Genomic DNA, 27,339 nt, shown 5'->3' with positions numbered 1-27,339 from the left:
TCAGAAGTGATCACTTCCTCCCAATGTGACAATAGGTCACTCTTAAAGAGAAAGAGAGAAGGAAAGAGAGAGAGAAAGAGAGAAGGAAAGAGAGAAAGAGAGAAAGAGGACAAGAGAGAGATAGAGAGAGAGGAAGGAAGGAAGGAAGGAAGGAAGGAAGGAAGGAAGGAAGGAAGGAAGGAAGGAAGGAAGGAAGGAACTTGTGACATGCTGACCATTCAAGTATTGCTTCCTAGAGAAGGTCTGAGCTGAGCTTCTCTTTCTTCTTTCCTCCTTCTGTCTCTTTGTTCCACTGGTCATTTTTCTGCTGTCTCCCATGCAGCAATGAAATTGAGGCAGAAAAATGAGTAAGCATACCCATACAGAGCATACCCAGGAAACAGGATCAAAGTGCAGTAATTCAGGGACAACAAGTCTGAGAAGTTGGGCCAGCACAGGAAGAGAGAAAGCAAGACATGCAAGAGTCAGGGAGAAGGTGTGTTGAGAAGGAAATGGGGAAACTGCCCAAATGCAAGAGTGTGAAAAGGAGGGAAGAGAAAATCAGTGGAAGAAAAGCACACTTGTAACAAGAGAATGGGAAAGATTGTGTTGAGAAAAGATGGAAAAAAATAAATCCTGCAAGTCTCAAACCACTGGAATCCAGATGCCAGTCCCCAGTTCTTCCAATGCCTTGCTTCACTGTACCTCAGTTCCCCTGGTAAAACAGCAATAAAGTTGGTCTCCCCCTCCTCGATGACAGCTTACTACCCTGTAGCAATGGCATGAACTTATGAGGGCAGAGGGAGAGAAATTCAGGCCAGGTTTACAGACATATCCACACACATCGAGGAAAAACACTTGCAAATTATGAGAACACTATGGGGAGGGCGAGCATTGAGGAACACATACAGAATTGAGAAGAATAAATCCAAGGAAAGACCAAGGGAAGCAGACAGAGAGTGGTGTAAATGAAAAGCTCCTTAGTATGAAGGAGAAAACGGACACGCAGTAAGGGTAAAGTGAAGTCTTAAGTTTAGAAAGCAGGTAGAGAAAAGAGCTAATGACTCAAAGTTCAAAAGAGTCCAAAAGGATATTTTAATACAAAATGAGAGAAAGAAGAAAATTTATGTTGTCCATACTTATCTCTAGCTGCAGGCTGGGAGCAAATGGAAGAAACATTTGTGGCCTCGTCTACGGGAGAAGGAATGGAGCTGATCAATATGGTGCAACAGGAGGACTATCAGAGACTGAGGAATTCAGCAGTGAAGGATCTGCTGTTGGATCAGTCCCTTTTCTTGAACATTAGCATCATTGTGCTGTTTCTTCAATGCACGACATAAAGTGTGAAATCATTGCTGTGGTCACGGATGATGGCAATGTGAACATCTACTTGTGTTTCAAGATCACCTACTAGGCAGCAAGGCTTCTTTTCACCACCCACATCCCACTGAATCCACAACACTAAGAAAAAAAGGAGAGAGACCTTGTGCACATATTGAAAGTGCTTATTCTTTCTTCTCCCCTTGAAAAAAATAACCAATAAATTCATTAAGGGCTCATGCAATTGTTTTCTAAGCCAGACTTCCCTTCTTGCATTTCTCACATACTTTTCAACTCTGAGATGAAAAGGTTCACACTACTCTGTGCGATAAACTGACTCGATGGTAGAGCTCATAGGATTATAGTGGTGGCCAGTTATCTGGCTGATGGCCAATCACCTGTGGTGTTCCCCAGGGCCCAATTCTAGGGCCAGTCCTGTTCAACATTTTTATCAATGATCTGGTTGCAGAAGTTGGATGCAGCCTCAGCAAGTTCGCTGATGACACTAGACTGGGAGGGGCTGTTGACTCTCTGGAAGGCTGAGAGGCCTTGCAGAGAGATCTAGAAAGGTTGAAGGACTGGGCAATTGGCAATGGCATGAAGTTCAACAGAGGAAAATGCTGGGTTCTGCACCTGGGACAGAGTAATGTTGGACGCAGGTACAGACTGGAAGAAGAGTGGCTAGAGAGCAGCTCAGCAGAAAGGGATTTGGGAGTGCTGGTTGACAGTAGGCTTAACATGAGGCATCATTGCACCCTGGCAGCCAAGAGAACAAACTGCATTTTGGGGTGCCTTAACCACAGCATAGCCCGCCAGTCAAAAGAGATGATTCGTATGCTGTATTTAGCATTGGTGTGGACTCAACTTGAATATTTCGTGCAGTTCTGGTCTCTACAATATAAAAAGGATAGTAAGATAGTTGAATGAGGAGGGCAACAAAACTGGTAAAGGGGCTGGAAGGCAAGTCCTATGAGGAGAGGCTGAGGACACTTGATTTGTCTAGTCTGGAGAAAAGAAGGCTAACAGGCCACCTCATTGCTCTCTACAGCTTCCTGAGCAAGGGAAGCACAGAGGGAGGTGCTGGTCTCTTCTCCCTGTTAACCAACGTTAGGACACAAGGGAACAGCCCAAAGCAGCACCTGGGAAGGTTCAGACCAGATATTAGGAAAATTTCTTTAGTGCAAGGGTGTTCAAACACTGCAACAGACTTCCTAGTGAGGGGACTGATGCCCCATGCCTGTCAGTATTTAAGAGGCATTTCAACAATGCCTTCATTAATATACTTTAACTTTTGGTTAGCTCCGAAGTGGTCAGGCAGTTGGACTAGATGATCTTTGAAGGTCCCTTCCCCAACTGAACTACTCTGTTCTATTCTGGTAAAAAAAATAAAAATAAAAATAAAAATCATCAAGATGAGCCTTTGCTTTTTATACACATTATAAACAAAGAAGCCAAGTTGTGTCAGTCCAGTGAAATAACTGCTATAATACACACAAGGTCTGGTATAATGATGCATATAATTAATTATTATAGCACCTGATAGAAAGACCAAACATTTTGAACATGCCGGTAGGACAAACTTGATTAAGCAAGTAGAGGAATAGTATGCACTGTTTAAAATATAAAGATAAACAAAATCTGAATTTTGTTATTTTTTATGATGGGTAAATAAATCCCATTATTCTGAGGTATTATTTATTATTAGTGAAGTTCAGCTACAAACTCTGGTCATGCTGGGAACTGTACAAATAAAGAATGAAGAAACAAAACCTGGCCAAAAAGAGTTTCTAATCAAAGTATATTTTTTTTCCTGAAGCATGTTCTTTATTAATATTTTAGTCTTTAATAAATGAAAAAATCTCTGAACAGTCTACTCTTGGGAAATACTTTGCTGCATTGGTCAGTACTTCAAAAGGATTAATACGGTTATTAAGATTTCCATAATGGTAGTTATGCTTATATTGATAAGGGGTGTTTTCACTTACCATCATCTATTCTACAAACAATCCCCAGGCATACAACATATTAAGTAAAATAAACGGAACAGTTTGAAGTGTATGCAAAAAGGAGAGTTTTGAATACTTATTAAGTTTGGTAAAATGTGTAGAAGATTGATATATGTATATATATATATATATATATAAATTATCAGAACCTGAAATTGATGAAATTAATATGTTGCTCTTGAGAATGTGCTTTAAGCATGTCTCTTGCTACCCTAGAATATATTATTTCTTACTCTTTTTTTTTCTCTAAAGTAAATTAACATCTAAAATTCAGTTTCAAGTAGGTAGTGAAATTCTATGTCTGACAAACTCCTCTTTTTGGATGGTAAATATTTACAAATGTAGGGATAAGAAAACTTGTAGGGATGAGAGAAACTGGTTTGGGTGCAGAGAAGTTCTTGGAATTCTGAATATTCAAGTTAATGATCTTCAGAGATCCCTAGAAACTCCTGTTACTGTTCCAAGCTTCACCCTTAACCATATCCTCAACCTTAAACAGAGACTAAGAAAGAAAAAAAGAATCTTGCTGGAAAAGAAAGAAAGCAGAAAGAGAATTAGTTCTCCGCTCCCAGTCTCACTTTCCTCAAAGAGGATACTTTTTTATGGAGTACCTGCGTAACCTTCATTATTTAGTAACTCATCTTCCAGCCTAGAAAATGCAGCCACTAAGTTTTCCCTACTACTTATCAACAGATTGAATAGAAGTGGATTCTTCTTTCTCTGGTAACTTACATGTGTAGTTTGCATAGTAACACATAGAATTTTCCTAAGAGACAAACTTGTATGAACAAATCTTAGGAGTCTAATATATTGCCCTGCCCATTCAACATGACCGAGGTTGCTAGAGTAGACAGGGAAATGCACTGAACAGATGGCCTAATGATGCAACAGTACTTCTGTTTACAACTCCTCAGAAGTTGTTACCCACTAGAGACTAGCTAGTCACCTTTTACCTTGGGACTTCCTGGTCTACAGAGTTGTCCCATTTGGGGGACAGTGCTGGGAGCAGTGGGAAGACACCTTTTCCCCTTATGAGCTCAGTTGGAGGCTTTTGCTACCATAAACTGACAAGAAAAGGATATCAAGAAAAAGAAGGCAGAAGAGTGAATAAAATCCCCATGTCACCCCATGGGCCCTGAGTATGACTCCATGGGTCACACTTGCACAGGTCAGGCCTTCATCTTCCCGCAGTTGTATCATTCGTCCTCCTCCAGACAGATTACCAAATGTGGCACTTGCTGTCTGGGTTCATTGGTGATCTACTGGGACAGTGGAAGTGCTTGGAAAAGTCCCTGCTATTGCTAACAGGCCCACAGACGCGAAGTGACAAGGGACTGTGTGGATCTGTGTTCAAGGAAGACTGTAATTCCTCGGGATCCTGGTGTCCACACATTGCCTGAAGGAAAGTAAAACAGAAAAGTCAGTCAGGGTGACTGTCCTCATGTAAATAAGTCATAAGTCTTCATGTCTCTGCACATTCCACACCACTGAGGCTGCTGGAATAGACTAAGAACCACTTTCATGGGTGCCAACAATGTTCAGATACTTCCCTTCACAACCACAATTTATGACTATTTTCCCTTCCCTTTTCCTAAACTTCTCTGTCCCAATTTTCCTATCTGACCAGCCATCTGCTTTTTCTCTAAGCTACACAGTCCACAACAAAATGAATTTAGACCACCTTGGATTTTGGGTTCATGCAGCCTTGGACTCCAAGGTTCCTAGTGTGTCCTACTGTGTCTTACTGGGTCCTACTGTGTCCTACGGTTGGCCTACTGTGACAGTATAGATGTAGCCTAAGTGTCCAGACTTAGTTTATTAACAAAAATGAATTATATCTCATTAGGAAAGGTGAGCACTCATCACAACATCCCATTACTACTATACTGGGGGGAAGATTATGTGACTTAATTGGTGTTACAACTGAAAATCCGAATTTTCACTCTTGTGATTCCAGTCTTTATTCATTAACAAATGATGTAGTAGCTGTCAGATCACCTCTGAAATGCAAATCTTGGTGTCGAGACCCAATTATTGTAATTTCAGAACTGAATTACTGCTTTTCTACATATTGTGTGGACCTGATGCCAATACATAGAGAAAACTTTTCCTTTTGCACATTTACAGTGATTAATATGGGTATGACCTTTCTGAGCACAGAAATCCAATGTCATGATGATGAAAAAAAAACTCACCTGCACAACTGCACAACTTTGCACAAATCCTTAAACAATGTTCCCACAAAAATCTCCAACTATGTGTGCATGTATTTCTCATTCTTTATCTCTAAACTATATCTATAATCTAAACTTTTTTCTCTACCAGTCACTCAGAATGACCTTATAACTTGACAAAGAGATGGATGGAGCAAGGGATGGAGACCTATGTGTATTTTCCACTAAAATTTCATTTTCTGTTAGTAAGACTGCTCAGAGTAGCAAAAAAGTACTGAGGATGACAAAGAAGTCTTCTTTCTCTGACACAACTTGTCTGCTACAACTTAATTTTGGTAGACTTCAGAGCTTTGTAAAAGATATATTTACAGACAGGCATCTTGTTTGCAGTGAGATCCATGACAGATTAAGAGCCCCATATGTGAATTTTAGCTTTCTAAATAAGATTCTGAATCTACCAACAACATCTATCATTCCCAGTTCTAGGAAGAATGGAGAAAAAGGACTGAATATTGAGAAGGACAGACTGTAATAATGTAGAAGACAATGGAGAGTGAGAGACACATGACTAGCCTAGAATTCATTACATGAGCGAAACTGAGGTAGAAAAGCTGGTCGTGTGAAAGTCCGATCTTGGGTAAATCCTCCTGTTTGTGCTTTTTCAGCCAATTCTTGTAGGCCTGTGGAGAGAGAAAATTAATAATAAACTCCCCTTCAGACAGTGTCCAAGAAACATGTCTTCTGTCAATTAAATATATCAGTCTGGTATATATTCAATATATTTAGCATGCTTGTGTCTCTTTCTGCTTACTCTGAGGTGTCTGGCTGCTTGCCATTCCCCTAATAGCTGTAAGAAGGGAGAATAACAATGTTAATTCCTTTGCTTCCAATTTCTGACACTACTATACACAGCTGGTCAGAAGAGATGTGATGACTACACTATGAAAAAAATGAAAATTACTTTCAAAGAAAGTCACAAATATCTGAAAAACTTTATTTATTGGTGCTATGAATGCCATCAAAAAATCTTTGTACCTGTAACAGTCTCAAAGTTCTTCACACAGAAATGCAACAAGTACCATCTGACACCCAGAGAACTCAGAGCACCCTGCACTCATTAATTAACTAAACCTCTGAATTCCTGCAGGAGTTCTAGCCGGAAATATTGCTGAAAACATGACAGTGGAGTAATTTTATCACAATACAGAATTCTAGTTCTTATCTCAGCTTAGTTCCTTAGGTATAACATAAATATATAATAACCTAATATAAAATAATAACGTGTTTTGTATGCATTACATAATTAGGGAAGTAAAAAAAGGACCACCCCAGAACAGGCGAAGGGGAGAAGTGGTCTTATATGGAGGTAGTGAGATTATAAGCACAGCTCTGTGGAGAACCTATGTTTGGAATAGCAGAGGAAATGCAAAGCACATGCTGCACTGGCACAGACATGCAAGAAATCTGGGACTGGAGCAGTATGTAGGACAGGGATATAACAGGGCAGTCTTAAGACATGCCAGTTGAGCTGTCTGGTGAGACTCTGAGATCATAAAAATGAGATCAGAGAAATAAGTAAACTACAATACCTGGTAAGCAATGGCAAGCCCTCCATTGTCAGCTGTATTCTCCAAGAGCGTAAGAGTACCGTTGACCTTAAAGTCAAAGCTTTCATACTGTTCAACAAAGCAATCTACAGATTTCTGTAGCACACTCCTGTTGCATGTAGGACAGCCACCAGGCAACACTGTAGGGAAAAAAATATCCTAGAAAGTAAAGCTATTTCTGATGTTCACTTGTATTCCCGACACTGAGTTTTCTTCGTAGTTCATTTGGTATGGAGTGGGTTTCCTTAGCTTCACCTGCTTTAATAATGTATGTATACATGGATATAGGGGTCAGGATTGAAGAACCCCAAAGGGAAACTACCACTGGGGGCCTAGAACAGTAAACAAAGAGGATAAGCTTCACCCTGCAGCTGGTACCCACCATAACCATAGAATGCGTGAAGAAGTTCATGTGCCATGAAGACCCCAATAGCTCCAAAGTTCACAGCACTGAAAAACAAACATGAAAAGAGTGATTTTGAAAAGAAGAGAAGAACAGGTGAGCATTCTTTATCACCACTGAGCACAATTGTGGACCGCAAAGAAGCATTCTGCTCTGAGAGCCCAGAGAAGCACTTTCTGTTTATTGCCTCCCAGATGTGGTACTCTGTAAAAATATGAACACAAATGTAAATTACTCTACCAATGCTTGAAATTGCACAATGGACTTGTATTAAAGCATTCCAAGCTAATAAGCCATCTTAATAACAGAGAGAGCGAATTAAATTCTGCCCTTATTAACTGTAATGTGATACTCTGTTGAGATATGTCCTTAGTTACCCATTATTGGCTGAACTGCTACATAAACAGTAACTGCAATGGCAAAATACAAGAGCAGGATGGTTGGAAAGGCAGTCTTGCAGCAGTCATCTTGTGAAACATAATACATAAAACTGGCAAGGCAAATTAAAATCATGAAGGCTTGACTACAATTACTCAGGCCTAGCACTGGTAATCTTTCCACTCACTACAAGCAAGAGGTTCTTTCCAATAAGAATTTCTGTCATTCTGTGCAATGAATTTACAGTCACACAAGCATGAGTACAATTAAAATAGATTTCCATAATACAAAACAATTTTATTTTTTTTTACAGGCACTGATTAACACTGCTAAAGCATGGAACGGGTCTAGAATCATAGAATCATAGAAAGGTTTGGGTTGGAAGAGACCTTGAAAATCATCTAGTTCCAACCCCCCTGCCAATGGGGGCACCTTCCACTAGACCAGGTTGCTCAAAGCCCTATGCAACCTGGACTTGAATACTTCCAGGGATGGGGTATCATTATTATATCACCAGGAACTCATTAGGACACCAACAAGGACAGGATAATTCATCTTCTTTTAGAGTTGCTCTTGCAGAAACTCTGTAGCTTATAATGATTGAACTGTCTTGCCAAATTCTAGTTTTAAAAATTATACTCATAGTTATCTGAACTGGCAAATTCTTTTTGACAGTAAAATTTAAATTCTGGAGCATCATCTGACCAACTGTTAATGTGCCAACACAAGTTTAACTTATGAGTCTACTGACCTGGAATGACGGTGAGAAAAATATATTTTACTAACACCAAATACAAAAGGAATAAGAAGCTGCAGACACTTTCTCTTTTTTTTTCAGAGGAACAACAATGTAAAAACCTACACAACTGGATTTTTTTTCTATTATTCTTTTCCTATTCTCCACAATATAATGAATTCATGAAACAATGCAAATACTAGCAAATGTCATACAAGTAGTGGCAGAAGATTACCATGGAAAAAATAATTACTTTAACTGAGATGGGTTTCTTTCAGACTTCAGTCTCTTCCCACTGTGTGAATTTATCTTTGGAGTATGATGGGATTATGTCAAGTCTCTGTCAGTTATCATGCAAAAAAAGGACATAAGATAATATTTTTACAGTCAGCTAAGTGCTTTTAATATCAGAAAAAAAATGTTTAAAAGAACTGTTCAGTATGATGAAAGAACCCAACTATGAAAGTATAGTCTACTGAGGTGTCGTTGTTGCAGGAGAAGCCTCAGAATGAAAAACGTCTGCTAATTAGAGGAGGTTTCTTGAAGAAAAGGAAGAACAGAACTGTGTTTGATCCATTTGAAAAGACTTTTTACATGAAGTTGCTCCTATTTGCTCTGGGTTGGATTTCTATGAATTAGATTGCAGAAATACTTGGAATCTAGAAAAAGAAAGGCAGAGGTGCATTGTGGTTTTTTTTTTTTTTTTTTTTTTTTTTTGTTTTTTTGCAGTTAACCTATGCAAGACTTCTACCTCTTTGCTCTGGGATGATACACTTGGCTCAGCTTACTTTCACCTATATTCTAATATTGCTCCAGCAAACCCTTTCTCTGCTTCCAGAGAAAGATCACACTCTGTCAGAGTTCATAGAGAAGAACTGGCAAGCCACATCCATTTGGCTTTAGAAAAAGTTATTTTTCCCCTTATACTGGATCTTTCTGGGATGCAGTTGGAAATAGAGGTTCAAGACACATTTACTGAGATTCTTCCTGGAAACATGGTGTAGCAAAAGGACTACATTCAGCTTCCACTTTTGCAGCCCCTTCATACCTGGGAAAATCCATGTGGAAAAAAGGGCTGCGGAACATTCCAGCAGGAAAGACCACCATGTGGTGCCTTAGTGAGTAGTATGAATGGACAGCCCAGGGGGACACCTGCCAGCTAGAAGCAGAAATGAGAGAATGTATTAATCTGTACCTCATACCTTGCTCCTTTCCTCCATTGGGTTTGCAGAAATGGTTTGCTCCATGCAACTGTTCATACAATGAAGGAAAATGATGAAATTCACATTATCTAGAGTTAAAGGTGTTTGAAACAAACCTTCACTCATTTACAGACAGAGCTAGTAGCTTAGCTTTCACATACATTTAGAGATTCACTTTCACAATTTCACTGTCAAATAAGTCAGAATTATTAACCATCTGTAATGTCCTGCACAAAATACACCTCAAGTCCCAAGTATGCCTATCTCCACTCCCTGCCTTCAGAAGCATCCGTGTCCTGACTTTGAGTTGTCCCTGCCAATATTCACCTCCACACAATGCTTTGCTGTCAGATAGCTCAGCCCAGGAGCACCAGCTCTTCCTCTTTATTAGGGGTTTATGACAATAAGCAGAAAAGGTCCCATTTTGAGGGGTTTGGGATTCCCTCCACAACAGTGGTGGTTTTGATAGCATGAACTCATGCTGAACACAAGATAAGGTGCCAAGTTCAGGGCTTTTTTAAAGATGAGGCAGCAATGTGCCCTTGCAGAAAAGGACAACATCATCCTGCCCTGCATTAGGAGAAACGTCACCACTACGTTGAGAGGTGGTTATGAACCTTTGTTCAGGACTGGTGTAACCACTGTTGTAAGTACTGTGTCCAGTTCTGCCAGAGCCTTTCCCGCCTTTAGTAAAAGAGAGATATAGACAGACAGCTGGACACACTCCTGAGGGACCTCTTTCAGCAGATCCTGCTTTGAACAGGAGGGTTGGACTAGGAGATCACCACAATTACCTTCCAACCTCAGGTAGTCTGTTTTTTTCATATCAATATCTGACACTTACTTAACATGTGAATGATGCTGAAGGAGCTTTGAGTAGGAATTCTCCCTCATTGTCTTCAAGCAAGCCACCACGTTGAGGAAAAAAGTGTCTTCATTTATCTCCAGCTAAGGGAAGAGTTGGGAAATGTCAATGTCACATGGCATGAGAGAGGAATGAATTGGACAGTATGAGAGAGAGGAAAGTCCCACAGGTCAAAAAAAGAGGTTCATCAAAAGACAAACCAATGGAACACTTGTTTTTTTTTCCTCTCCCAGTTCAAAAGACTTTTGATTTAAGATGTGACCAGAACATTATCTGCAGCCAAACAGAACATACAAACAGGTCACAATCAGTAGGAGGCAGCATAGGCAACACTGAACAATGTAGAAGCAATAGATACAGGTTGTCTGGATCCACCTCTTCTCAGAAAGTGATATGTGCATTGCTCAGAGGTCATAGCCTCTTTTATCAGCAGACAAGATAGCAGTTGGTACAAGTAAACTGCCAGCAGTGAGATGGACAGGTTTACATTATATAGCTCACATTCTGGTATTCCAGGTTCACTTTGGCAGTCTGAAGTATGTAAGCTGGATAGCCAATCTCCACTTGTAGCGTGGACACCTAAAATCATAATAGAAAGAAAAAAAAAAAAAGAAAGAAAGAAATGTGACCAACAGGGAGTTTTACATTTTGGAAGTTCCTTTTAAACTCTATTTCTAAGCAAAAATATGATCTATTAATCAGCCGTTTTTTAAAACTACTCTTTTTCAACAAGACATCTCCTCTTGTTATTCTGTTCTACTATTTTTTTTTAGCACTGTTTTCTGGAATTCAGTTTATATTTTTAAAATTCTATAGATGTGTAAATCTGAAGGTACAATGTAACTCATTACATTAATTCACAGTATCTGTGGCCTCTCTATGCCTATGTATCAGTGTCATGTGCGTGATGACACCTATAGAACCACATACGGGTTTTAGTGTGTATAAGGAACCTATTTTAAATGGTGTGCCTGTAGAAACAGGTAGAAATACATAGGCCCTTTCCACTTTTCTCCAGAGACTTTAGGGAAAGGTTGGCCTCAGTAACTTCTGCCTTCTGCACGCACCAAAACTTTAGCTTGTTGACGTGTTTGCTCATCCATCCACTCCAACCGATCCAGTTGGCTGTAGAGGGCATCTTGGATCTCAGAGAACATCTCCTCAGCCTGCCATGGAGAATAGAAGGCACAGTCAGAACTGCAGAAAAACATTGTTCAGGCCTAGTTATTGTCTTCCCATGTTCCAGCAATTCAACCATACAATAGTTGGGAGATTATTCCTCTTCTCTTGATGAAAGAAGAAATAGCAGTTTCTATATCTGTTTAGGCTTAAGTTTCTTAGGCATCCAGTGGTTCCTCACAGATGTCATCATTCTTTCCCACACACCTTTTCCTCTTGACTATCATAGTAAGAGGGGAAACATAATCCCTTTTCATTAAATCCCTTTCGGGATGGGAATGGACCAAATGATTGTCCCACTTCACAAAATATACACAAGAATTTCTTATTGGTGTCTCCCTTTCCAAAGTTATAGCAGTCTGAGTCTCTCTCACAAAATTGTGCTTTGCTTATTCAGCTTTTTGCTTCAGTACATAGTCTTAGTTTTTCATTACCCTTTCTTGGAGTTATTATTATTATCCTTGTTACTTTTATACACTGAAAACTCTCAAAAAACTTGATGCCTACACTAATTTCCCTCCATAAAAAAAAAAAAAAGTCTGATCATCAAAGTAAAAACACATATCTTTTCCACAGTGCCAGCAGGTGTTCCATTTACTGTGGATCCTCTCAGAATGTTTTGATATTGATTTGTTTCTGTAAAACTGATCACAAACATTATGGAGTCCTTGCTCACCCACCATTCTCTTATTGGCTTTATGATTGAAAAGTTTGTTTAAATACTTCAGGATTTCTGATGAATACTAACTGCCATTTCAGTTAAACACACTGAAATGGCATGCACTTGCAGGGTTCTCATAGGTATTTGTGCAGTCCACATAGCTTTGCTAACAGATGAGATAAAGATTCTAAGTGGTATTTTAACATTGATTATTCTAGCAGTGACAGTGCTCTTGTTCTGATAATATCACACATTTCCCCCAAACAGAAGAGAAGTATGTGACTACAGGAATATATAAAAAGGTATAAAAGCTTTTGCTGCCTTGATGCTGTTCTAAGCTGGCAGGGCAAAAAAGGAAGGAACAAAGCTGAGCTCTGCTTGCGGATTAAGAAGATGAATACCTACAAGTTTCTTGGTTTGCTGAGGGAAAATTTCCTTCACAATCATCTGCCCTAGGACTGGCTCAAAGAAAGAGCTGGTATCAGTCAAACACTTCTTCCAGCGCTCAACTGGGATCTGTAAGAATACAGAAAGAAATAAAGACACCTGAGAGTGAAGAGGAAGAGACAGAAAGATGAAGACAGTAAAAAGATAAATAAACATGCTGTCAGTAGTTTATATGTTGTTATTTAAAAATGACAGCCATGAATAATGAAAACTTTAATACAGTAAAACAAAGAATTATTTACCCTACTTACATTCACACAAGATGAATACTCATATTCTGGCTGTAACAAATAAATAGAAGTAAGGTGGCCATCTATACATTGTTTCCCACCCCATGATACAGTGCAATTAGCACCTGAAAGTTTTTTTTGTGTCATGTCTACAACTCCTTGAGAAATGTGAAGCCTTAATTGGCCTAGTGAGAGTGGTTCTCCTCCCCAGATCTAAGAAGCTCCATCCAGGTGAGGAATCAAGAGAATATCCAGAAGGTACGTGCTGTGGAAGTGAAGATGGTTAAAAGCTAACTCACCACTCTAGATCCCATTTTTCCATGAAGAATCTTAGATAGCTCCAAGCGTGCATCTTGGAATCGACTGTCAAGGGCAGGGGAGAGATTCACAACCAGACAAATAATCATATAGATGGGAAGGGCCCTGTAGGAACATGACATTTAGAAAGCCCACACTAAGATGAGGTCACCTCCTAGCTGGATGAAGTCAAATATTTAATCAGTAATTCCATCAAAACCCTGGACCTAAAAAAATGAGCAGAAACCAGTCAGCACTGAACAGCAAGCAATATTCAATTTTATGAATTAAAAGCAAATATATGGACAGGATACCATGCAAAAGCTTGCTGGAAATGCCAAAAATCATGAATAACTCTAAGAGAAGAACAAAGTCAATAGTGAATTTTTTTTTCCAGCAACAGTCAGATTATGATGTTAAGAGGTCACCATAAACACAGAGGCATGGCAAGTGTCAGAGGAGTAATCTGAGGCAGAGGAAACCTGGTAACCTGAACACTGACAACAAAGTATCCTGAATGGACTACTCCTGGGGCTATCAAAAGGAGGATGATTTGCTCATTCATTTTGCTATGAAAGCCGCTGACATGAGTCAACCAAAGAAACTCACACTCAAGAACACCCTGAAGACTCAAGAGATAATTACCTACTGGGATACAGGATTCATTATGGGAAGAAGGGGAAAGAACACTTTATGACTGGGCAATACTTATTATGGGATACTTTGAGGGGACTGTAGGATTCTGTGAGACTTAATATGGGATGCTAGTACGAAGCACCAAAGGTGGAGAAAGGGACAGATCGTGGTGGACTGGGAGGAGTTACAGTAAAGTTAAAGTTAAGGGGTAAAGTTAAGTAAAGGGAGTAAAGTTAAGTAAAGGGAGTAAAGTTAAGGGGAAAGGTGATAAGAGAGAATGGACTAGTGTAAACTTGTGTCTTGTCAGTATGTCTGTCTGGTTGAGTCCTGTGCATGGTCACCAGAGTCTGTCTCATCAAGTTATTTTTAAATATTTTTGTTTGTGGGTGTGTTTGTTTGTGGGGATGGGACTGGATACCGGGGAGACAAGGTCGGCTATTGGAGAGACCAACAGTTTGGACCAGCTACTGGAGAGATCTGTTTTTAATGTGTATTTGTAACTAGAATATATGTGAGTACCAGCAACCAGAGTAGGGCTGCAAGTCTCAGTGGCCCACATATCCAGGTGCCAGCAACAGTGGAGATCAGGTGGACTGGGGCAGGCTACTGAACATTCTGAATATCAAAGGCCAACTACTGCAGTAATCTATATCGTGTGTGTACATAAATATGTTTATATTTCACTAGTGTAGTCCAATCCTGATCAGCTGCAGAGGAGGACTAGGATCAGGCCGACTGTGCTGTTCATGTTTATATGGGTGGGTGGGTGACAATGTATTTCCTTATATGTGTACGTATATGTTGTATGCATGTGCAAGCCTATTGGGAGTATATGCTCATCCTCAGCACTGGACCTGTGGATACAGAGACACAGCAGGCTTGCAACTCATTAACTTATGGTATCGGAAATAAATATTTCTTAAGGCATGAACAACCTCAACCACAGATTTGTACAACTCCTACCTGTTATTGTGCCATCGTTCAATGAGCTGTGACATGCCTCTTAAGTAATCCATGTCATGCACTGCAATTGGCTGAGAGAGGTTCATTGGCATAGGATGGAAGAGGGCCTGGAGACATGACAACCAGTCAATAGCAGGTGCCTTTTCCTAGAAGTAAAACAAAGCTCACATGCTGAGCTATCAGTCTAAATAGATTGTCAAGAAATACTAGGGAAACTGGGATTGTCTCCTTGATACTGGTAATGGATACTTTCAACAAGTTGAGCTGTTTTTATGGTGTGGGTATTGATTATATTAGAAAAGGAGAATAGACATATATTTTATCAGAACAGCATGGGGGAGGCGGGGAGTGGATTTGGGGACCCGGAAATTCCAACTGCTATCAATAAGGGCCAGCAAGTTAATAGGTTATTTAAATTTCAACAGTCTCCAAGGGTAATTTGCAAGGGAAGGGCATCTAAATAGTGTAGCTCACATCTCTTTTGATCTGCATCTTCATAATGTGAACATCACATGTAATCGTGTTTCTCAAGTTCTAAGGCACAGATAGATACCTGTAGCTCCTTAATGGTAGTGCGAAAGAACAGCATCCCCCTCTGCTGTCTTTCCTGCAGTGGGGTAACAACACGCTGGAGGTTAGAGATGAAGGACAAGGTAAGGGAAAAGGAATGAGGGGAACCATCCTGTGGACCTCCAAGTAGCCCCCCCAGTTTCTGCAGGTATGAGAGATAGACACGGAGAACCTGCAATACAGAGCATATGACCAGGGGGAGAAACATGACTGAAAGTTAGTCACCTCATCCATTCATCCATCCATCCATCCATCCATCCATCCATCCATCCTGACCACATAAGATTCACTCTTTCAAAAACAATGTAGCCCTTGTCCCAAAAATTGTCATCTTCACCACAACATCCTCATGTAATTCTTCAAGTGGAATACACTTTGCCAAGTACAGCTCCTTTCTCAGTGAAGAACAGTGAATTCTCAAAAGGTAATAATTTTAATTTGTCCCAGCTAACAAATACTTTAAATACCAGAATCATTTTAGGGCTGCAGGCTTGCTGTCTCTGAAGTTAAGAGAGCTGTAGTAGACAGTGGCACAATAATACAGTATTTTGGACGGAGAGGAAATGGCAGTCTTGCTTCTATGTTCATGAGCTATCACAGGAATACTTGTGATGGCTAGATGGGTTTATTTTTTGAGGACTCTTCTGAAAGAGTCAGACTGAGAAACTGAAATCAGCTCAGTTTTTATGCAGTTCAGAAAAATTAGATAGTTGTGATGAAATTATCTTTGCTGCAATGACTCCCATGGTCAAAGACCTTATTTCCCTAGCTTAGGTTAAAACATTTTAAAATTACTCCCCAACTACACCAAAGTTAATAGGTTATAAAGCCTTTATTTTGAACAAGAAAAAAGTTTTGAAATATTCATTCAAGATAGAGGGAGCCCCAGATTCATATTACCTAGTAAATAAAAAATAAAATTCATAGAAATCATAGAAATCATAGAAACACAAGATTGGAAAGGACCTACAAGATCATCTAGTCCAACCATCCTCCTATCACCAATACTACCCACTAAGCTACTAAATCTTATCTTGATTTTATATCTCAATCATATCTCGAAATTGTAACATTCTCTTTCTACACTAGAAGTTTTAAAACTGGCATCTAAAATCGGTAGCATTTTAGAAACTAGTATTTTACAAAAGTAGACAATTTTATAACTAATTCCATCTGGTGACGTTTTTAGAGGTCACCAACCATACCTCAAGGAAATAGGTCACTCTGAATCAGGAAGAAATTCAAAGAGATCCCTATACCAAATTGCTATTTTTACCTTTCTTCAGCCTCTGATATGTTACCTCAAGATATTTTTTCTCTTTGAATTTACTCTCAGGTGGCATCTCAAACTCAGGATGGTCAATCTGCAAAAAGGAGTAAAGGACAAATATCTGGCTATTTCCAGAAACACTAGAAGTGTTAAGAATATGTTAAATAGGCCATGTTTGTCTCTGTGTCACAGCATTTGAAATGTTAATAAATAGCTTGTATGATTCAAAAATGTTCGCTAGGTACTTTTTGTGGATCTATCACATTTTGCAGCTTATTTGCAATCTTATTACAAATCTGTGGTGACTGACATTTAAATATAAACCACACAGTTAAATATTTCTACATGAGATGCAAAATTAATAGTATACTAATGTATTAGACACTTAACACTTAGAGTACTTTAGTAGAGTACTCTGCTCTACTAGCCACACCTGTGAACATGTGAAGAACCAGACACTTCCACAACAAAGAAGAAATTTACACCAATCAATCAGAAGAGGTGAAAGTAAGCAATCTATTCTTCCTCATCTCCTCATTTCCAGAACTAAGGGGTCTTTTATGCAATAAAATTATGAAGTTTACAGAAAATTTTATGAAAACTTTCTTCAGAGAAGAACTTGAGCAAGCCTGGATCTCATGAACTGTGTTACTGACTCTTTATTCCCAGCACTTCCTGATAATTCTCTTTCTTTAATCCACTCACCTGAATTACATTGGTCTTGGGATCAAAAGGACTAGGTCCTACATGCACTGTGAAAAAGGGAAAGGTGTTGTATCTGCCCATGAGAATCTGAAGAGTTTCATTAAAATCTTTTGCTTTCCCTATGCCTGTGATGTTCCATCCACCAACCTAGAGAAATGATAGACAGCATGACCATAGGTGAGAAAGACACTTTTTTGATTCTTATTTACAAACACTTTTTTCACTCCTACGAACTCAGTCATTATGACAACAGAGAAACAACAGAGCAAATAGCAACAAGGAAACTCCTGAATATTTCTACATACCCTGCTTTAAAACTACCTGTCACTTTCACTTAAGGAAAGCAATGAATTGCAAGATGACACTGGAGGGGAAAGAGAAAGAAAAAAAGAAAGCTGGTTAATATTCAAGGATCCCCTCTTCCTAGTTCAAAAATGGTCCATCCCAATGAATAGGAGGTAAGGCAAAAACGCCAGGGTGCCTGAGTGGATGAACAAGGAGCTCCTGGCCAACCTCAAACACAAAAAGGAAGCCTACAAAGGGTGGAAGCAAAGACAGGTGTCCTGGGAGGAATACAGAGACACTGTCCAAATATGCAGGGATGAAGTTAGGAAAGCTAAAGCCCTAATGGAATTGAATTTCACCAAGGATATTGAAGACAACAAGAAGGGCTTCTGTAAGCGTAACAGTGAAAAAACAAGGACTGGGAAAGATGTGAGTCTGTTGCTAAATGAGATGCGGAACCTGGTTACACAGGAAATTAAGACGGCTGAGATTCTGAATGCCTTCTTTGCCAGAGTTTTTACTAGTAAGACTAGAAACCCAGGTCACAGAGACAAAGAGGAAAGGCTGGAGCAAGGAAGATGTACCCTTGGTGGAAGACCATCAGGTCAGGAAATATTTTGGCAAACTGGACATACGGAGTCCATGACCCTTGATAGGATGCACCCACAAATGCTGCAGGAGCTGGCAGTTATTACTGTGAGACCACTCTCAATAACTTTTAATTGATCATAGAGACTGGGAAAAGTACCTGGAAAGCAAACATCACTCCTGTCTGCAAGAAGAGCATAAAGGAGGACCCAGGGAACTGCAGGTTGGTCAACCTCACCTCAGTCCCTGGGAAGGTCATGGAATGGCTAAACCTGGAAATCATTTCCAGGCACATGAAGGAGAAGAAGATCATCTGGAGTAGTCAACATGGCTTCACCAAGGGGAAGTCATGCTTGATCAACAAGATAAGCTTCTGCAATGAAATGACTGCCCTGCTGGATGGTGGATGAGGGGAGAGTCATTGGGTATTATCTTCCTGCACTTCGATAAGGCTTTTGACACTGTCTCCAAAATAATCCTCATTGACAAGCTATATGAGCTGTATGGGCAGATGAGTGAAATGGATTGAAAACTGGCTGAACAGCCAGGTCCAGAGGGTGGTGATCAGTGGTGCAAAGTCTAGTTGGAGGCCATCAACTAGCAGTGTACTCCAATGGTCCCTTCTGTGTCCAGCCCTGTTCAACATCTTCATTAATGATCTGGCTGATGGGTCCAGTGTGTCCTCAGCAAGTATGCAGATGACATAACACTGCGAGGAGGGATTGATTCACCAAAGCATCATGCTGCCATCCACAGAGACCTGGACAGGCTGGTGAAATGGGCTGACCGGAACCTTATAAAGTTCAACAAGAGGAAGTGCAAAGTCCTGCACTTGTGGAGGAACAACTGCAGGCAGCAGTACATGCCAGGGGACACCCTGCTGGAAAGCTGTAGGGGGTCCTGGTGGACACCAAGTAGAACATGACCCAGAAATGTGCTCTTACCACAAAGAAGGTTAATGGTATCCTGGGCTGCATTAGGCAAAGTATCACTAGGTTGAGGGAGGTGTTCCTTCCCCTGTACTCAGCACTGGTGAGGCCACACCTGAAGTATTGTGTCCAGGTACTGGGCTAGTGGGGTCAGCAATACAAGAGAGACATGGAGCTACCGGGGAGAGTCCAATGAAGGGCCACAGGGATGGCTAAGGGGCTGGAGCACCTCACATAAGGAAAGTCTGAGAGAGCTGGGACTGCTTAGCCTGAAGAGACAAAGGCTCAAAGGGAATCTTATCAATGTATATAAATGTCTGAAGATGGAAAGAGTATAGTCAGGCTCTTTTCAGTGGTGCCCAGTGACAGGATAAGAGGTAATGGGCACACAGTAAAACAGAAGAGATTCTGAACATCAGAAAACATTGTTTTAACTGTGTGGGTGACTGAGCACTGGCACATGTTACCCAGAGACATTGTGGGGTCTCCCTCCTTGGAGATATTCAAAAGTCATCTGGAGAAGGTCCTAGGTGCTGGCTGTAGGTGGCCCTGCTTGAGCAGGGGAGTTGGATCAAATGACCTCCAGAGGTCTCTTCCAACCTCAACCATTCTGTGATTCTGTGACAGCGAAAACAAATGATAATTATCAACAGAACAGGGTACACAGGGAAAAAAAAAAAAGGCAGTGAGGGAGAGAGGGAAGAGGACATATTTTTCTAAAGTTATCCAGGTGAACAAACAGAGATCAGGAATTTAGGGTCCCTCCTCCCTGACAAGCAGATACTCAGGTGGCCTTGCAGTCACTGTTCCTTCTGCTGAAAGTTTCCACATCTGCCTTGGAGACAGGGCATAACTGCAGTCTGCTAACAGGAATTCTCCCTGGCACTGGGAGGAACCTCCCAGAACAGCAACAGAAGCATTTTCCTCTTCAGGCAAGTTTTCCTGAAGCCTGGAGTAGTATATGGCTTTCAGATCTTAGACACAAGCATTTCACCCATTTTGCAAGATGTTTCCTGATCTGTAAGTCAAATTGTATTGAACAGAGCTTCTGAGATTAAGTGATCCCTCTTTGCAGTCTTGGTTGTTGAACAGTTGTAAAATGTAAGGTCATGAGGGCAGATTTATGTACCTGATGTCAGAAAGCCAAATCTTTAAACAGCATTCAAATCGAGATTTATCATTTAGAAGTCGGGCTGTGAACCACAAGCTTGTTTCAAAACCAGATGCTAGCAAAATTCAACCATGCAGGAACATATGGCCTAAACTTCACTCTTTCCTTTTATTCCTACAGGAATTATCTTCTGCATGTAGAAGATGTAGCAGAAACATTCACCTGATTTAGGAGGTCCTTCAATGGTTGATTTCCTTGGGATTCTATCTTTTGGGTATCCATGCAGGAACGATAGAACTGGATTGCTTTCTCTTTAGCTGAGCCTCTTATCTCAAACTGTGGGGCCTCTGAGAAAAAAAAAAAAGTATATGAAAAACTACAAGAGTGATAAAGGTGATAATAAAGAAAGATGGGCAGTATTAGAGCAGAGGAAGGTTGTAAGAAAATATCACCTTGCACTTTCAGAGCAGTTTAGTAAATATATCTACACTTTGCCAAGTAACCCAAAGCAAGAGATTTTCTAGTGTTTGCTATGATTCTTCCTGAGACCAAATATGTGGGTTTTTTTTGCATGGAGACTGGAGCACAACAGAAAGGTTGATCATACCTAGGTTTCGGTCCCACATGGAGTCAGGACAAGGTCAGAGTGCACATTCAGACATGCACAGCAAAAGGGGTCTACTTTTACAAGGCAGTAGGAAAATGGTTTAGCTTCCTGAATTTTGAAATGTGACTTCCATCTCTTACACTTGGCAAGGAGAACTGAAATGTTTGAAATGCAACTATTTAAATATGACCTCTCAAGAATATATCTGTACCTGTAATAACAGAAAATGAAGAGACTGGACTCAGTCCCTGATAGGAATGATTGTGCTCTCAGTTATAAGTATTCTCAGCTCTGACTCAGGAAGATGCTGAAAGTAACATAACAACCATCTCTCTCTACCTAAAAGCCTTTTCAGGACAAGCTGGTTTTCTTCCAACAATATATCAAAGACGTTTCGTGACTCTTCTGTGGTTCTGCTTGAGTGATTGCCTTCCCAGTTGCCGCAAGCATACTTGTAGAAATCCTGACAGGGGTCTACAGTGTCATTCCTAGAATTCAGGAGTCTGGACAACAGTGCAAGCCTCCGCTCAGCATCACATGATCCTGGACAGAAGTAAACAAGAGAGAACTGAGCAGTGGCAGTGAGAACAACTCCACACACACAAAAAAAAAGGAGGAGTTATCTGTGGGACATGCCTTTCCCCTCCCCCCAGATTTATTTTTGGTACAAACTCTTTTGCATACAGACTGTTGAATTCCTTGTAAGTTTTTGCTGAAGATGGAACAACACGTTCTGTCTTTAACTTCACAGCAAGACTGCCATTGCACTTTGTAAGGGAGATTCTTTAAATAAAAGACAGGTAGTCAGTCCAGAGGTGGTGCCCTCCATTCTATGTAGGTGGTAACAGGTTGGATTATTCTGCCTTCTCAATGTGCTTTCTCTGAAACAGCACACAGTGATTTGGCCAAATGATAAGAAGCTACTGATGATGTCAACAAATGGAGCAAAAAAAGGACATAGCACAGAGAAAGTAAGGAGATAAGTTTAATACACAGAGGGAGATGTTCAAGCATAGGAAACAAACATTTCCCAGAAATGACATTTCTTAAAACAGAACAAAAACTTTCTAGTGTTTCTTGTATCCCTCCTTAGATAAAGGGGGATCAACACCCACCTCCCCACCCCCCCCTTCCCTTATCTAAGGTGCTGTGAACCCCTGGGTATGTGTTCTCATTTTGGGTCAGAGTATCTTGTATCAACATCAGATCAGCTCAATTTTTAAATAAGCCATTTGTAAATCAAAGTAAAACTTTCCATTCTGTGGTTTCAGCAGTTCTCATGGGAGGAGATATGCAGAGTGAAAATAAGCAAGATCTAAACTAACCAATATCTTTCCTTGGTCTCTATAATGAATGGTTTCCAACATAAAACAGGGGCTGGAACAGGTTTGTGCCTGTTCCCTCTCATACTGCCACTGGGCACAACTGAAAAGAGGCTGGCTCCATCCTCTTGACAACCTCCCCTCAGATATTTATATACATTAATGACGTCTCCCCTCAGTCTTCTCTTTTCCAGGCTAAATTGGCCCCCTTCTTTCAGTGTATCCTTGTACAACAGGTGTTTCCGTCCTCTAAGCATCTTTGTAGCCCTTCTCTGAACTTGCTGCAGTAGTTCTGCATCCTTGGTTTACTGGGGAGCCCAGACTAGACTTATTAAGTCAGGGATGGAGAAGTGGATGAGGAGCTAAAAATCTCAAATTCTGCACCAGTTTCCTGAAAGTTACTACAGGGTCATAGAACCTGGAGACCAGGACAAGGAGACTCAAGGACATCTTGACAATATAATGCTGCTGTCCCACAAAGCTGAATCCAGGCTTATTAAATGGCAGGCAGAGGAGGAGGAGGAGTGTGGGGATATATCCCTGCTATGACACAAGGAGGAGGCAGAAGAATGTACCTTTTTCACAACCAGTGTCTTTTTATGTTTCTTCAAGATTCTGAAAGTCTGATTCTTAAACACATGCTAAGCCTAATAAGCATTGGAGGCAGATAGGAGAGGAAGGGGACTTACAAATAGATTGTATGAGGAAGCAGGGAAAAGGATATCCCATATTATACCTAGACCACAAGTCATCATGATGTAGGTGATAAGTAATGTAAAACCAAGGAGAGTACTGAGAAGAAGTGCACACAGAAGTAGGCTTTTCCCTTGAAGACATCGTTCCTTCTTTGCACCTGTTCTCAGCTCCTGGTCACAGGTCTGAGGAGAGAAAAATGAGACAAACAGAAAAAAATGAAGAAAGAAACATTTGTGCTAAAGTTAGCACTGGTCATATACTCTGTCTTCTCCCTTATCTACTAGAAAATCACTCATGGGACTAGTGACAGAATACTAACAGTGGTCCCAGTCATCTAATGAGTTTGTTCCCAGGGGCATTCTCGCCTCTTTCATATCCCTTTCTTTTCCAGCTACAGCTTTTCCACAGTGTTATTAAATACACATCTAAACACCGGCTTGCCATGAGGCAGCCTACCCTCCCATAGTTTCTTTTGTTTTATGGAATCATCTTGCATATGCTTCCTGAAAGTAACAAAGCCTTTTTAAGCCCGTAAAGCTAACAACAGGATGGCTAGGTGTGGTGGTTTTACCCAGTTGGGCGGCTGAACTCCATCCCAACCTCTCTCACTCCCCCTCCTCAAAATGGAAGGGAGAGAAAATATGATGAAAAGGGCTCAAGGGTTGAGATGAGGACAGGGAGATTGCTCAACAGTTGTCGTCACAGGCAAAACAAACTCAGCATAGAGAGATTGATATAATGTATTGCCTATTACTAACAGACTGGAACAGTGAGAAACTAAAAGCAAGCTGAAAACACCTTCCCCCCATCCACCCTCTTCTACGTCCTCTCCCCAAACAGTGCAGGGGAATGCATAATGGGCGCTGCAGTCAGTCCATAATGCTTTGTCCCCACTGCTTCTTCACATTCAATCTCTGCCCCTGCTCCAGCATGGAGTCCCTCCCACAGGATTCTGTCCTTCCTGAACTGATCCTGCGTGGGCTTTCTACAAGCAGCAGCTCTTCAAGAACTGCTCCAATATGGGTCTGCACCATGGGGTCCATCCTTCAGGAGCAAACTGCTCCAACATGGGTCCCCCACAGTCAGCAGCTCCTGCCAGACTGCTCATGTGTGGGCTCCTCTCAACGGGCTGCAGCTCTTGCTCAGACTCTGCTCTGGCAGGGGTTCTCCTTAGGCTCTCCTTCAGGTCAGATCCATGTGCTCCACCGTGGGCTCCTCCACGGGCTGCAGCATGGAGATGTGCTCTGTTGCACTAAACCATGGGCTGCATGGGAACATCCAGCTCTATCATGATCTTCTCCACAGGCCACAGGGAACTATTGTTCTGGTGCCTGGAGCATCTGCTCTCCCTCCTTCTTCACTGACCTTGGTGTCTATAGGGGTGTTTCTCTCTCCTCACTCTCCCAGCTGCTGTTGTGCAGAGGGTTTTTCACTTTCTTATAACTGCTCTCACAGAGGTGCAAACAAGGTTGCTTATGAGCTTGGCTCTGGCCAGTGGTGGGTCCCTTTTGGAGCTGGCTAAAACTGGCCCTTCTCTAAATGGGGCAACTTCTGGACTCTTCTCACAGAGGCCACCTCTGCAGCCTCCCTGCTACCAAAACCTTGCCACATAAACCCAACACACTACGACTAGTGGTTCTTTAATCTGTTTGCCAACTTGAGCACTAATTTCAACATGAGCACTAATCTCTTCTCAAGAAAGAGCTTCTGAACCCTAAGCCCTGTAGTCAAGTTCAAATGAGAGAGATTTGTCCCATTCTAAAAAGTGCAGTATGCTGTAAGTCACAGGGAAGATCTTTTATACCGACTGTTTACATCTCACTTAAATTTGGTTGTATTTGCAATTTAGTCAGTGGAAAAGGTTAGGCATGTTATGAGTACTGCTTCTATTTCAAACATGTCTTAAGATAAACTGAAGCATTCTCCAAAGATACTGGTCTTTTTCTCCACTGACTGCAAAGGAAGCCACCTGACTAAGTCAGGCTACACTTCTAAATTCCACCTGGGTAAAGTTACATAAAGTTACCTTTGCTGTGTGTGTTCACTGCTTCTACCTACTTTGGTGTGCATGAACATGGACAAGAACAGTAGGTTACAGCATACCACAAGGGAACAGACATGGGAATGGATGCTGGTAGTCTAAAAAAAAAGAAAAAGAACTGAAAAAATGAAAAGTAGAATGATTGAAAAGAATATACAGGGTGAAAAAGAAGGCAGAAGGGGGAAAAAAAAAAGCAGAAGATAAAGGAAAACCTGAGACTAAGAGAATAGTGAGGAAATAGTATAGCAAATAAGGAGTAAACCTAATAGTCTTGAAAGCTGAAGGACGTCCTAGTCTGAAATTCTTACATGTCGTTGTTAGGACCTGGCTTGCACTTCCCCCACCACAGTTCCAACTTAGCTCCCTGTGCTCAAGCCTGCCTCTCCAATAAAATAAAGTTGTTTGAGAAATCTTGACAGAGAAAGCTAGAAGAAACCTCGGTGGAGGTGCCCACTGAATGCCACTGAGTGCCTTCGGTTGGAGCTGCTTTTTGCAGCTTTCATGTATGATCTTCATCTCAGCTATGCTTCAGCAGCATTATAGCCCCACCTATGGCTGGCCATGTACCCCATTGATCTGAACCCTGACCTACAGACTTGATTGTGCAGGTTTGACCTTGGACCTGCCTCCTCACAATGGACTTACCTTGCAATCTAGACTCTTGGTTGACCCTGGCAACTGGCACCAAGCCTGCCTTACTCCCTTCATTCCCATACTGTGGGTTTGCACCCTTTGCTGGTAAGGCCAGTACTTCTTGCTTGTCTCATCATGGCTCCCAGCTTACAGAATTTTTCCTTGTTTTCCCTTTCTGCTCACTTACATGGAGCAGCTAAAGATTACATTAAAATGCATTCGTCACAATGCTTATTATGCAAAAACAAACCAACAAGCAAAAATCAGAAAACATGTATCTTTACAAAAATAACAAAACCCTACAAGAAGTAGGCATATACTTCACAGCATAGGCCCCTTCCCCTGAGGAAAGGCTAAGGAAATGAACAGCCTGCTGTTAAACATCTTAGTAAATCACCTCCAGAAATATACTTCTGGAGTATGTTTGGACACTGTGGTGGTGATTTATGCACAAAAACATTAACAGAACAGAAAATACAGAAAGAAACAGAAAACAAGCAAACAAAATAACAACAAAACAACAAAACAGACCCTATTATTTGATACATTTCAAATGTCCATTTATTCAGTCAGCAACATTGACTTCTCAAAAGCAGCTTATTTGACAGCTGTAACAAGGGTTAAACGCCTAACTACTTTTATCCCTTTATAATCCTTTTCTGATGACTTCTTAAGACAGGATACAGGATAACTAAGCAGAGAGCAAGTGCATACAAGTGAATCCTGGCATTAAAAGGTGCAAAATACAAAACATGAACATACTGGTAAAGTATAGTGTAAGAAATAAAAAAAAAAGGAAATCTAAATTTCTTTCAAATGCCCCTGTAATAAAACACTTTAGCTTTTACTCTCCAAGTACAGACGAAGTGAGGGAAGTGAGCAAAAGAAAATTTGCTTTGCTGAAAGGAAAAAGAAAATCCAAGCACTTGTCGCTCACCATTTAGGAAAGAGTGAACTATTTATATTCACTATGCTCTAGAATTTTCTGGAATTCTGGAATACTTCTTGTCTTTAACACTGAAAATCTGTCCTATACCTGTAACAAAATGATTAGCATTTTGTAGTTCTTTAGTCTCACATTATTAGAGGATAACTATTTCTCTCTTTTGAGTGCTAATTATGCTATTTAGTACTCAAAAGAGAGAAACAGATACCCTCTGATAACATGCAGATACTAATGAATCTGAGAAATCAATACTCAAGATCAAAGTATTTGTTAACAGTAGATCTACATCAGTCCTATAAATTACGTTCCTTTTGAAACAGAAAATGTCACAAATAACCACTTTTTTTTAAAACCTGTAAGAAAAAAGAAAACTCAACTGTCCCCCCCAAGATTCCAGTGTGAAACAACTAGAGAACTGCACATATACCAGGAAGAGAATAGCAGAATACTGCAAAGCACAAAAAAAAAAAAAAAAAAAAAAAAGAGAGAGAGGAGAGGAGAGGAGAGGAGAGGAGAGGAGAGGAGAGGAGAGGAGAGGAGAGGAGAGGAGAGG

At 40.7% G+C, this 27,339-nt stretch overlaps 1 protein-coding gene across 1 annotated transcript; it reads right to left on the bottom strand.

The window, feature by feature from the left end:
• Positions 1-4,524: 4,524 nt before the first annotated feature.
• Positions 4,525-25,921, bottom strand: KEL (Kell metallo-endopeptidase (Kell blood group)). The gene is made up of 18 exons (XM_050711454.1): positions 25,853-25,921; positions 23,207-23,348; positions 21,488-21,691; positions 20,764-20,888; positions 17,629-17,775; positions 16,955-17,017; positions 15,637-15,825; positions 15,084-15,229; positions 13,487-13,610; positions 12,916-13,026; positions 11,738-11,836; positions 11,172-11,249; positions 10,650-10,753; positions 9,652-9,762; positions 7,469-7,536; positions 7,069-7,226; positions 6,067-6,159; positions 4,525-4,701 (listed from the first exon to the last, which is right to left on the bottom strand). The coding sequence occupies exons 1-18, from the start codon at positions 25,919-25,921 to the stop codon at positions 4,525-4,527; spliced, it is 2,208 nt and encodes a 735-aa protein (XP_050567411.1).
• Between the last annotated feature and the right edge of the window lie 1,418 nt (positions 25,922-27,339).

The sequence above is a fragment of the Cygnus atratus genome, chromosome 1, assembly GCF_013377495.2.
Source record: "Cygnus atratus isolate AKBS03 ecotype Queensland, Australia chromosome 1, CAtr_DNAZoo_HiC_assembly, whole genome shotgun sequence".
In the NCBI taxonomy this organism is placed as follows: Eukaryota; Metazoa; Chordata; class Aves; order Anseriformes; family Anatidae; genus Cygnus; species Cygnus atratus.
Note: the sequence above shows the minus strand (reverse complement) of the source record. Positions and strands in the feature narration are given on the sequence as shown.